Below are 12,466 nucleotides of genomic sequence, written 5' to 3' on the forward strand. Positions count from 1 at the left end.
AACAGGAAACTGGCACTGAAGTCTCAGAGGATGGAGCTGCCTTAAAGGATGTCGTCAGTGGTGTGTTCAAGGCCTTTTTCACAGTGAAACTTGTAACATTGGATTCGAAAAAGTGGTCATACTCATCCAACACCCTTCCATAGAAGACCATGGCTCTCTCAATTACTTGTATTCTAAAATTAAGGAGAAAACAGTATGTGACCTAAAAGCCCAGGGCCTATCATTTCACTAAGATGTATCTTTCTTAGAACCCTGAACAAGTACTGTCCTTAAATTCCAATGCACCTTTATTCTAACAGAAGCTTGTTTGAAGAATAATAGAAGAAAAGCAGAAAGAAACCATATCATCCAATTATTCCTTCACTTAAAATGTACATCTCAGGGCACCTGGGTGGCTCAGCTGGTTAAGCGTCTGACTTCGGCTCAGGTCATGATCTCACAGTTCATGGGTTCGAGCCCCGCATCAGGCTCTGTGCTGACAGCTAGCTCAGAGCCTGGACCCTGTTTCAGATTCTGTGTCTCCCTCTTTCTCTGACCCTCCCCTGCTCACGCTCTCTCTCTCTCTCAGAAATAAATAAAAAAACATTTTAAAAAATGCACATCTCATCTACACAAAGGTTTGATTCTGTCTGGTAAATACCTGGGTAAGTGTGATATTCACTGATACCTGTGACTGATATTTGGAATTTATGTTTATCACCAGATGCAAGGAAGTACGGTCTCCTTGATGCCCTTGTGATAAAGGCACAGGGCGCTCAGCGGCAGCACAGATGAGCTCTGGGTTGCAGCTCCGGGTTTGCCCAAGCAAACTGAACAACCGCAGCAACATTCATGTAGTACTGAAGGCATCAAGGCAAGGACAAAGAAAATAAAAACAAAATACTTGAGCTGATTTTCAATATTTTTTTTCTGAGCTAAAAGATAAAAGGAACAAAAATAGCATTTAACTGAGCTGAAACATGTCCTTCACATCATGTCCATTCTACTGCACAGAGATGAAATCCATCAAACATAACATGGACACGTGAGTAAAGGAGCACAGTGCTCTTAGAGCTAAGACAGACCTTGTTCAGAACCATCTCTCACTCTTAAGAGATAATCTGGTGCAAAATAATGGAGCGGCAAAGGGAAGTGCTGGAGAATATGTGTTCCCCATCTTTGAGGGTCCCTTGATGAAGAGTCACAGGAATGACTGAAAGCTGAGTTAATGATGCAGTTTTCCTTTTTCAAGCAGGAGTCAGAAGGTATTCTTCAATAATGGAAACTGGGGATCATATTATGAGCTCAAAACTTGGGCAGGGGACCTCATCTTTAAGTAGAAGTTTCATCTAGCAGAATCAAATGAAACCCACCAGCCCCTTCTTTAAAACCATGGTGTTCTAAGCATAAAAAAAGAAATAGGAAAGAACACGGACCACTCTCTTTTAATGTTTTTAAGTAGCATAAATCATAATGGTTTGTATACTACACTGTACAATTATATACTGTTACTTTCCAAAGAAAATTAACTTCTGATAGGATTTTCTGAAATGGTTACTCCATACAGTTGAGAGCTTGACCCTTTGGCCACTGCTACAACACATGGCATATGATCTATGAGGTTCCAAGTCTTCCAGTTGTGCTGGTCTCTGCTGCCATCGAGGGAGGAGCCTCTCAGAGACCTCTCATAGGCCCTTCCACCTCCTGCGCCAAGAAATAGGCTCTGCAGGTAGATGTGTGCCGACGGGTGCAGCTTCTGTGCTTTGCTTTCCACAAGCCTACTCCCCTTTAAGAGAACTTGCGCTTCTTCATGGCTTCTGCTTTGACTGCCAGGCTCTTGGCACAGATGGTCAGGACCACAATGAGAACGCCCACCACAAATGTCACCAGGGGCCAGAGAAAGCAATGCAGGAGGACAATCTCATCATGCGTGCGATGCAGGAGCACATCATCTGGTCTGCAAGACAGTGGAGAATGGGAAAGAAAGAGTGGTCAACTGCCTTGGCATGGCATAAATCTACCACTGGGAGCCCAGCTTCCTTTCTGGCCTGAAAGGAATAATCAGCATTGAAAGTGAAGACTTTGCTCTGGCTATAAATACTGTATTTTGAGGTTCCAATCCACTACAAAAGTTTTGAAGTCTTGAATAAAGCAATTGCTATAAATTTGCATATCATTTATAATATAATTTACATGCTGTGAAATGTCAAAAGGGTAGCAACCTTTTATATTACTATTTTCCTGCATTTTAAGTTGTCTAACGTATTCCGTTTTCCCACTCACCATTTAAGGTCTGCTGGTCAAAGTGGCATGCATCGGTCCAAAAAATTACTTGTGGGTTGACATTCTTAAACCCAAAGTAGCCCTCAGCACTTAGGAGGGACCCAAATTATCTTAATTCATAAAAATAGTCCGATAAAGTCACTGTTTGAATTTCGACAGAAAGATCTATGGTGTCGCCTTCAGGTCAACTCAGCTCTATTATCTGAAGGTTGTTCTTTTTATTAATGAACAGACGAGTAAATGGTTAGACTTAATGCATTTTTCCACGCTTCTGGGTGGGATTAGTCATCGTTTAAACCATTGACTACTTTCTTAATAAATTTTGCAAAGGCCTGGAATATATTTCTATTTTACCAACACGGGGCCCTATTTTCAACTCCAGCACTGGTCTGGTTCTTAGGAAGTGAAGATGAGGTGTGTTCCACAAGCCGTGATCTCGCATCTCTGGCCATTAGAGAGAGAGCCTGGGACTTTAGCTTTCATACAAGAGGTTTACATTTTGGGAGATATTTGCGTTTCATCCCCAAGAAGATTTGTTCTATTTAAAAAAAATTTTTTTAATGTTTATTTTTGAGAGATACAGTGCAAGTGGGAGGGGCAGAGAGAGATGAGGGACAGAGGATCTGAAGCGGGCTCCATGCCAACAGCAGCGAGCCTGATGGAGGGCTCAAACTCACGAACTGTGAGATCATGACCTGAACCAAAGCCGGACGCTCAACCGACCAAGCCACCCAGACGCCCCAGGTTTGTTCTATTCTCCTAGAGTAGTAGTGCTTCCTCCAGACAAGCAAGAAAATGATGCAGAACAATTAAATTCACTGCCCTCAAGAACATCAGAAGCCTTAGAATACAAGGGCAGTGCATTTAACAAAGAAATGCCTTCCTGAGGAGCTCTCACTGATCACAGCTTTCATAATACAAGACCTACTTTTCCAGAAGATTAACAAAGCGTGTTGGATATTTCTCTTCTACCTATAATGCAGCCACCATGCTGCATTAACAAAAACAGCTTTGCAGCTTAGCTTTGAAATTATATAATCCTTGCCCCTATTTTGTGCATAAGATCGTTTCAGATTTTGCACATTAAGTGAGATTTTTATTGACATTTTATTGCATATTATTTCAGTTAAAATTTGTACTAAATGAATGCAGAGTCATTGTAACAATTAAGCAAAAAGCATTCCAGCTTGCAGAAGTTACTCTTTCTTCTGAATTCCTGTAGCAACACGTTGTCTTCAAGACCTGTGCTATCACTCCTCGTGATATATGGTAGTGTGCATATCCTTTTCTCTTGGAAGGCCCTTGACTTTGTCATTGTCTGTTACTCTACACATCAATGTTGCTAAATAACCACTTGCCAGCGATGACAGGGAGACTGTTTCTGTTACAGCATGTTATCCATGCAAAATTTCAAGAAACGTCAAGCCTTGAGTGTAGACAGTAGAGGCCTGGGTCCAAATATAGTCAGGGCACAATATAATCGCAGTCATATTTACAGTCTTTAAAATCCCGGCCCCCAGCACTGCCACCATTATTTTCCCAGCCATGAGAACTCACAGCTGTCAGCTACCCCTACCTGAGTGTGCAAAGGAAGTAAAAGCTCTCTTGGTTTCAGATCTCACATTTAGGTCTTTAATCCATTTTGAGTTTATTTTTGTGTGTGGCGTGAGAAAGTGGTCCAGTTTCATTGTTTTGCATGTAGCTTTCCAGGTTTCCCAGAACTATTAATTAAAGAGACTGTCTTTTTCTCATTGTATATTCTTGCCTCCTTTGTCATAGATTAATTGAGCCAATAAGCATGGGTTTACTTCTAGACTCCTAATTCTCTTCTGTTGATCTGTGTGTCTATTCTGTGCCAGGACCATACTGTTTGGATTGCTACAGTTTTGTATTATAGTACATCTTGAAATCTGGCATTGTGATACCTCCAGCTTATTCTTCTTTCTCAAGATTGCTTTGACTATATCAAAATAAAAAGCTTTTGCAAAGCAAAGAAAGCCATCAACAAAACAAAAAGGCAGAACACTAAATGGGAGAAGATATTTGTGAATGACATATTCAATAAGGGATTAATATCCAAAATGTACAGAGAACTTATACAACTCAACACCAAAAAGTCAAATTAATTAATTACATAACCCGACTAAAATGAGCAGAAGACCGGAACATTTTCCGAAAAAGAAATATATGTGGCCAACAGACACCTGAAAAGATGCTCAACATCACTCATCATCAGGGAAATCAGAACCACAATGAAATATCACTTTACACCTGTCAAAATGGCTAAAATGAAAAAAGACGAGAAATAACAAGTGTTGGCAAGGATGTGGAGAAAAAGGAACCCTTTTGAACTGCCAGTAGGAATGTATATTGCTGCAGCCATTGTGGAAAATAGTATGGAAGTTCCTCAAATAATTAAAAGTAGAAATATCATATGATCCAATATGGGTATTTATCCAATAGGGAAACAATACTAATTAAAAAAGATATATGAACTCCTATGTTTACTGTAACATTATTTACAATAGACACCATAAGGAAGCAGCCTAAATGTCCACTGATAGAAAAATGGATAAGGAAGATGTGGTGTAAATATATACAATATTATACAGCCATAAAAAAAGAATGAGCTCTTACTACTTGCAACAACATGGGTGGACCTAGAGGGGTTTATACCAAGTGAAATAAGTAGGGCAGAGAAGGACAGAGAAAGACAAATACCATATGATTTCACTCATATGCGGAATCTAAAAAACAAAACGAAAGCATAAACAAACATAAAGTAGAATGAGACTTAATAATACAGAGAGCAAACTGATGATTGCCAGGGGGAAGGTGTGTGCGGGGGATGGGCAGAATGGGTAGAGGGGAGGAAGAGGTACAGGCTTGCAGTTATGGAGTGATTAAGTCATGGGAACGAAAGGCACAGCATAAGGAATATAGTCAATGGTATTGTAATAGTGTTGTATGGTGGCAAATGGTAGCTATACTTGGTGAGCACAGCGTCACATATAGAGTTTTGAATTACTATATTGTACAGCTAAAACTAATGTAACATTGTGTGTCAACTATATTCAAATAAAAAATAAACTGCAGTATTACTGATTTTTTTCTTAATGCTGTCTTGGGATGGCCTTCCTCCCTCATTCCTTTCCACCTTCCCACCTTCCTTTCCCCTCCACTCTCTTCCCCTTCTTTCTTGGAGGGTTCTACACCTCTAGAATCTATTGGTGCAAAGATGAACTAGATTCTTCATCAAAAGAGTGAGGGTGTATAATAACGTAAAAGCACTTAACACCATCAAGCTGTACACTTACAAATGGTGAAAAGGTTTAAAAAGGGAGGGGGAGGGAGGGATAACTTGTATTTTTAACACTATTTTAAACAATCTTCATGTAATTTCCATAAGTGTTTTGTGGTTAAGTTTCCAGCAAGATGTTTCGGTGAGTAGCCTCTTTTGTGTTCCTTCTCGAGTCACTAATACTGATATTAAATCCTTTATCACAATATTGTGCAATTGAACGCGGAAAATAGCCATGGATGAGGTGGTTGGAACCACTAATACATATTTCCTGAAACACTTAATAAAGAAATAATGCAAGTAAAATGGAAAGGAGGAGTGAAAATAATAACTGAAATGCTGGACCTGGATTTTTGTTTTATTTAGAAACTTTTTGGCATTCCACCTGCTATGAGTCCTTGGGGCAAAATTTTATTTTAATATTTCAAGTGACAAAATATCATTCACTTGAGATAGCTATGTTGAATTTGTAGTAGATTCAAAAGCATTCTTTGAGGCAGAAATATTATATAAAAATGTTCACATTTCTTTAAAAATGATTAATGTCTCTTTACATTTCATAAGATGACCCTAGCATTCTTCAATGGGAAGGAAGGGTAGCAGAACATACCACTTTGGCATAAGGATTATTTTGAGCTGAAGGTAATTGGAAAGAAACATATAAGAAAAGCTCTCTGCCCTCCTATTTGCCTAAAAGCAAGACATAAATTTTTAACGGTCTCCCCCTCTCTTCCAGGAAGGACAAAAGTTAATTATTGGAGATAATTCTAGACCTTTATCAGCCCAAAACTGGCACCAAAGTAAACTATATAACAAATCTTCCTAACTAGCTCTTATTTTCCATCAGTTCCCCCCATGTATTTGCCTTTCTACAATTTGCTGCCCTAGAAACTCAAAGTCCTTTTCCTTTCCTTTGACTTATCACTTCTCTAAATATGTGTTGTCTTTTTCTTAAAGATGCTATATAAGCCCAAGTTCTAACCACCTCTTTGAGTTATGCATCACTGAGTGCTTCCACATGTACCCATGATGCACATGTTAATAAACTTCCCTGTTTTTCTTTTGTTAATCTGTCTTTTGTCAGTCTAATTTACAGAGCCCTAGACTATGAATCCAAGAAGAGTAGAGGTGTAAGTTTTTTGCTCTCTATAGAAAAAACTGATTTCGCACACAGTAATGCTTAAATTCATCATTCAGTTAATAGGATTTAGTGAGATTATCTTTAAGTTGATCCTGCGACATAATTAAAGTCTGGTTCATTTAAACTGGGACTTTATTTTCCTTTTTTAAACTATTTTTTAATGTTTTATTTATTTCGGAGAGAGACAGCATGAGTAGGGGAGGGTCAGAGAGAGAGGGAGACAGAATCTGAAGCCAGCTCCAGGCTCTGAGCTAGCTGTCAGCACAGAGCCCAACGCGGGGCTTGAACCTACAAACCGTGAGATCATGACCTGAACCGAAGTCGGACGCTCAACCGACTGAGCCTACCAGGCACTCATAAATGGGTCTTTAGTGTCTTAATTTAAAGCACTCCCCTACCTCAGTTCTCTCCAAGTTTATCAGGCAGCTTTGAGTTTATAATTCAGTTTTCCATAATTCTGTAATGGTAGAACTGAAGGGGAACTTTCTTAAAAAATTACTACTTTCAATATTTGGCAAACTGGATAAATGGGCTGATGAGATCTGAATATGATATAGTATAATCAGGATGGTGATGAAGATGTAGGCAATGTTTAAAAAAAAAAAAAAAAAAAGGATGATTACTCTGTATTTGAGGACTTCAAAAAAGTAAGTAAGAGAGGGCACCTGAGCCGAGTGTCTGACTTCCACTCAGGTCATGATGTCACAGTTGGTGTTTGAACCCTGTGTCGGGCTCTGTGCTGACAGCTCGGATCCTGGAGCCTGCTTTGGATTCTGTGTCTCATTCTCTCTCTGCCCCTCGCCCCACTTGTGCTCTGTCTCTCAAAAATAAATAAATGTAAAAAAAGAAATTAAAAAAAAGTAAGCAAGGGATTTCTTTTGGGGTGTGTCAAAATACTAAAGGAAAGCACTTTTAAATTCTAAGAGGGGGTGGGTACAAGTGTCACAAAACAAGAGAAAGTGCTACAGAGTATCCTTAGAAATACTTTCCTAAGGGAGAGAGGCAAACCATGAAAGACTCTTGAATGCTGAGAACAAACTGAGGACTGATGGGTGTGGGGGGGAGGGGGGAGATGGGCACAGAGGAGGGCACTTGTGGGGATGAGCACTGAGTGTTATATGGAAACCAACTTGACAGTAAACTATTTGTAAAAAAAAAAAAAAAAAGAAATACTTTCCTAAGGGTTGGTCTTACCCTGAACAGAGCCTTGAAAGTATATTGTGAGTGAATTCTTAAATAGTTAGCATTTGTTAAGTCTTTACTACCCTCCAGGTGCTCGGTAAGCTGTATAATCTCACTTCATCCTTAAAATAACCCTGTGATGGCCAAATTTTTCATTGTCATTTTTATAATAAAAGAAACAGAGGCAAGGAAAGATTAGTTTACTCAAGATTACACAACTTAAAATAATTGCAGTGAATTGGAAACCCTATCTGTATGACTTTGAAACCTGTGCTATTTACCCCTCTGCTGGCTTTCCTCAAATTCAAACCACCTCTGGTGTTTGTTGAAATGCAGCTTCCTGAATTTCAATTCCTGGATGACAGCATAAGAAAATGGGGTCGTAGGATACAGATACCTGCATTTTTGAGAAGCTCCTGGATGATTCTAATACATAATCAAGTTTAGGAAGCACTGTGTAAAACTCTAATAGTTGAAAAAAAAAAAAGTGTGAAACATAAAGCTACTTATCTGGCTATTTCTGAAACTGTCTAACTGATTCTTATGTCCAGGTTATTTTCCTGGCCTCTACCTGCTCTTGTGCAGTGTATAGTCCATGAGGGTCCTGGGACACGACTGGAGGAGAGAAGGGGTGGGGGTGAGGGGTGATGGAGGTAACGGTAGGGACTAGAAATCCAGCCCTGATGCCAGATTTGCTCAGAGGGGGCCTTTGTTCTAATTGGCAAAAAGGCAGCAAAAATTGGCAAAAAGGTCAGCTAGCAGCAGACCTAGTTGTACCAGATAAAAAAGAAAAAAATTGGTACATAGCATCCTAAATATAAAAAATATATTCCCTTTGACTTTGTCCCACCAAAGATTTCTTCTCATTCTCAATACCTGTTCTGTTCACTGACTGGGAGAGAAAATGGTGACCTCCTTTTTTCATGAGGCTGGGAAATGCACTTATCTTAACCAGTTCATGTAAAAATCTGTATTGCATAGTAAGTTACTGGTCTCCCAAGATGGCAACTGTATCAATGAAGAGAACAGGTGATTCTCCATGAGATCCTGTAGGAAGTAGAAATCTTTTTAGATACATTTCCCAGGAACGTTTTGCTTATCTGAGCAGGGAATTGTCCTTTTCATGTAGGTTGCTAGAAAGTTCAGTTTGGCCTGCCTTCGCAAGACCATACAGCTCTTGTTGTGCCAACCAGACCGTTCATGCTTTGTCTTCTTTTCTGCACGTTTCTAATTTATTTCATCTCGCTAAATTCTATCAAATCTTTAGAGCACTCATGAAACCCTTCTTAGAGTAGGTATATATCAATGATCTACATTTACATATCAGGTACTCAGTAACCTGAAAAACATTTTTAGCTGTCAGCTTTATCCATATTTCCATGAGAAATAATATACTACATCGTTACAGGAATATGTACTTATATATGTACTTTGTTGAAATCTTAAAGTCTGTAAATGCTTCATTATATCACAATCATAACATAATTCTGCAGACATAATGTCAGTCCAACATGCCAGGCCTCTGGCATAGTAGCATAGCCAAATGACATGAAAAATGTAATGATTTCATCCTCCAAATCTTTGGAATAAGTCCTCTCTATTCCTGCTCTAAATCTTGTTTATTATTTATAACATGACCTACGTTTTTAAAGAATCTTAAAGAGATAACAATAAAAAGTCTTAAGTACAATAAAACCTTTAAACTGACAGTAAAGCGCAAATACAATGTAATTAGGATGAGGGGGGGGAAAAAGAAGTCCAAAGCTAAGAAAAGCTCCTACTTTAAGTATATGTGGAACTTAACCTCTGAGCACCCCAGTACCCAAGGGAAAAGAACAGAGATGAGTTACACAGCTGCCAGTAGATTTTTAAAAAAGAAAAAGAAAAAAAAGGAAGCATGCCAATTCATCAGAACAAACGCTTTGCTAGGGGTATACTTAATAAGTGAGACGGTGTGTATTTTTACATAAAGTAATCTGTGTAACACATTTGAAAGGCTAAAAGCAGTTTTACAAAACTAGCTAATGAAATCATGTCAGAAGTTTTAACAGTACTAATTCCAAGGTCTCAGATCTACTGAATCAGACTGAGGTTTTAAACAGCTTTCCAGGTGATGCCAATGATTACTCACATCTGGAAACAAGCGACTTAATTAATGCTATTTAAATATCAAATGTATCAGCTTGGTTTTTGACAATAACTTAAGAGCAAATCGTTCAAGACTGGAATCACTGAGAAGCATTCTATGTTACTGGTTGAAAGGAGCATCTTCGGTCAGGTTAGAGTCCTGACACAGAAGAGACAAAATGCATTTTATAATGAAAACCAAAAACCTGACATGTATTCATTCCCAGATAATTTTGTCTACTTGGAGCTAGGTTTCAGCTAGATTTCAGCCTTTGAAAGTTTTCTCTAAAGTCTCAAATGTATCAACGGATACTTGATTGAAATACCATAAGAGGCGACGGTATCATAGAAGGTTTTCAGGCAGGAACTGATGACCACTGATTTCTAAGCTGGAAAACTCTGATGTCGATGTCACTTAATGTTTTCAATTTTAGCAAGACTCTATGCTATGGGCTTTCTAGGAGGAGACTGAATTAAAATGCACCCCATGAAAATACTCACTTGACCTATTGATTGTTGATTTTTAAAAGATCTCAAAAGATTTTTTTCTACCAAAAGACACTGAAGGTTGACTGATAAAAACAGTGAATTTGGTTTTGGCAGAAAGCTGTCCTTATTGAGAGGAATTAGCCAATATGTTTAGTTGCTGTTTGAAGCAATTATAAAACCTTGGAAATAGAAAAGTATGCTTGTCTTCTTATATGGTCAGAGGAAGGCACTTGTACAGCTAATCTGAAAGCTGTATCAAGTTATGGTATAAATTACAGTGGGAATATAGAGACCAGAACACGGAGATCTTTTACAGTATTCTTCCTTTATGATGATTTCTTCTATCATGAGTGCATTTTTGGCCACTCGATTTCAGCAATGATATTGTGATAAAGGCTTTTAAAAGTTTGAGAAGTATTATATCAACCTCATAGCTTTGCTCTACAGAAGGCTCTTCTCAATGGATGGAAGGCTGCTTATGGATGTATAAATGTTATAAATATTCTTGTATTTTCTTAACTATTTTCTCCAATTCGGTGAACTTAGAGCTGTAATATTTAATTCTGTAAGAGTTGTTCCTCAAACCTGCCTATTTTTCATGGAGGAAATTAAATCAAGCCCCAGACCTCCAGTTTCTAGAAAGAAAAAATTTCATTTGGCTTTGGCAGGATATACAGCAAACTGGCAGGTGTGTTATTTTGGAGCAATAAAGGGTTGAATTAATTTTAAATAGGAAAGATTATGCTTTCAGTCTACCCTGATGGTAAGTCCCAAGTAGCCTTGCAAGTGTAGGGCAGTATTTCAGAACATGAACTTGAGTTAAACCTGGGTTTAAATATGGGCTTTACAACTTGCAAACATGATTTTATGGAAAAATAATCCAAAGAAAGAAAGAAAGAGAGTAGGCAAGGGGGGGGGAGGGAAGGAGGGAAGGAAGGAAGGAAGGAAGGAAGGAAGGAAGGAAGGAAGGAAGGAAGGAAGGAAGGAAGGAAGGGAAAAAAGAAGGAAAAGTAGTTAACCCCTCCATGTTTTAATTTTGTCATCTATAAAGTGGGGATAATAATATCTACCTTCTAGGGTCATCCTGAAGAGTAAATGAGACAATGTCTGCAAAGTGTTTAAGCAGATGACTGTCTAATAGTGAGTATTTAATATTCAGTAAGAAGTGGTAATAACAATGATTATCATTACAAATTTGGGGCTTACAACTCAGAAGATGATTTTAAAATGTTGGCAGTAACGTATAATTTGCAACCTTCTTCTACAGTCTAAGACTGTCTGGTTGAAGTCCCAGGAAACTCCTTTGATCAAATTATAGTTTCTTTTGGTATAGATGTCTTCACTTCCCCCGGGCCTCCTTTGCCCTTTGTAGTTCGCTTTGTGGTCCTGTAACAGTAGACTTAAAGGAAGAAACAGAATAGGTCTAACCAGCAAATGATTCCTTTCAATTCTAATATGTGCATCAAGAGAAAAACTCAATAACACTAATCACTTGATTAGAAACACAAACAGAAGTTATTCCCCTAAATTTATCCCTCAAGGCATCATTTAACATCATTAAACTACTATGGAGGTTGGGTTTAGCAAATGTGTTCCGACTGGTTACGAAGGCTGTCCTTACAGGTGCAGCCCAGGCAAGGTCTTAGTCAGGTCTTACATGGCAGAGGCCCGGCAAAAACACTGCAGCCCTGAGCTCCCAGAGGAACACACTTTTAAGGTTTTATTCACACTGTGTGGTAATTATTTTTTATATATGTCTGTTTTCCCAACCTAACCGGAAGAGCCCTGAGGTAAGGAACCCATTAGGGATAATCCTTGCCTGAGAAGATGTCTCCTGAGCTCTCAGAGAGAAAGAGGGGTTATTGGCAAGGCCTGCAAACCAAGATGCTTATGACTTGTTGTCTTAAAAAAAGAAAAAAGGAAAAAGGAAAACCAATGAATCCATCTTATTCTGAGGCAGTTTG

At 38.6% G+C, this 12,466-nt stretch overlaps 1 protein-coding gene across 1 annotated transcript in view; it reads right to left on the bottom strand.

Moving 5' to 3' along the window:
* Window positions 1–1,405: 1,405 nt before the first annotated feature.
* KCNMB4 (potassium calcium-activated channel subfamily M regulatory beta subunit 4) overlaps window positions 1,406–12,466 on the bottom strand; it is a gene marked incomplete at its 5' end in the record, with an annotated part of 59,054 nt that continues 47,993 nt past the window's right edge. The window contains one exon of the mRNA XM_077775226.1: window positions 1,406–1,936. Coding sequence (XP_077631352.1) covers window positions 1,768–1,936 — 169 coding nt within the window. The remainder of the gene's footprint in view (window positions 1,937–12,466) is intronic.

Source organism: Crocuta crocuta, unplaced genomic scaffold (assembly GCF_008692635.1).
Source record: "Crocuta crocuta isolate KB4526 unplaced genomic scaffold, BGI_CrCroc_1.0 scaffold97, whole genome shotgun sequence".
Classification (NCBI taxonomy): domain Eukaryota; kingdom Metazoa; phylum Chordata; class Mammalia; order Carnivora; family Hyaenidae; genus Crocuta; species Crocuta crocuta.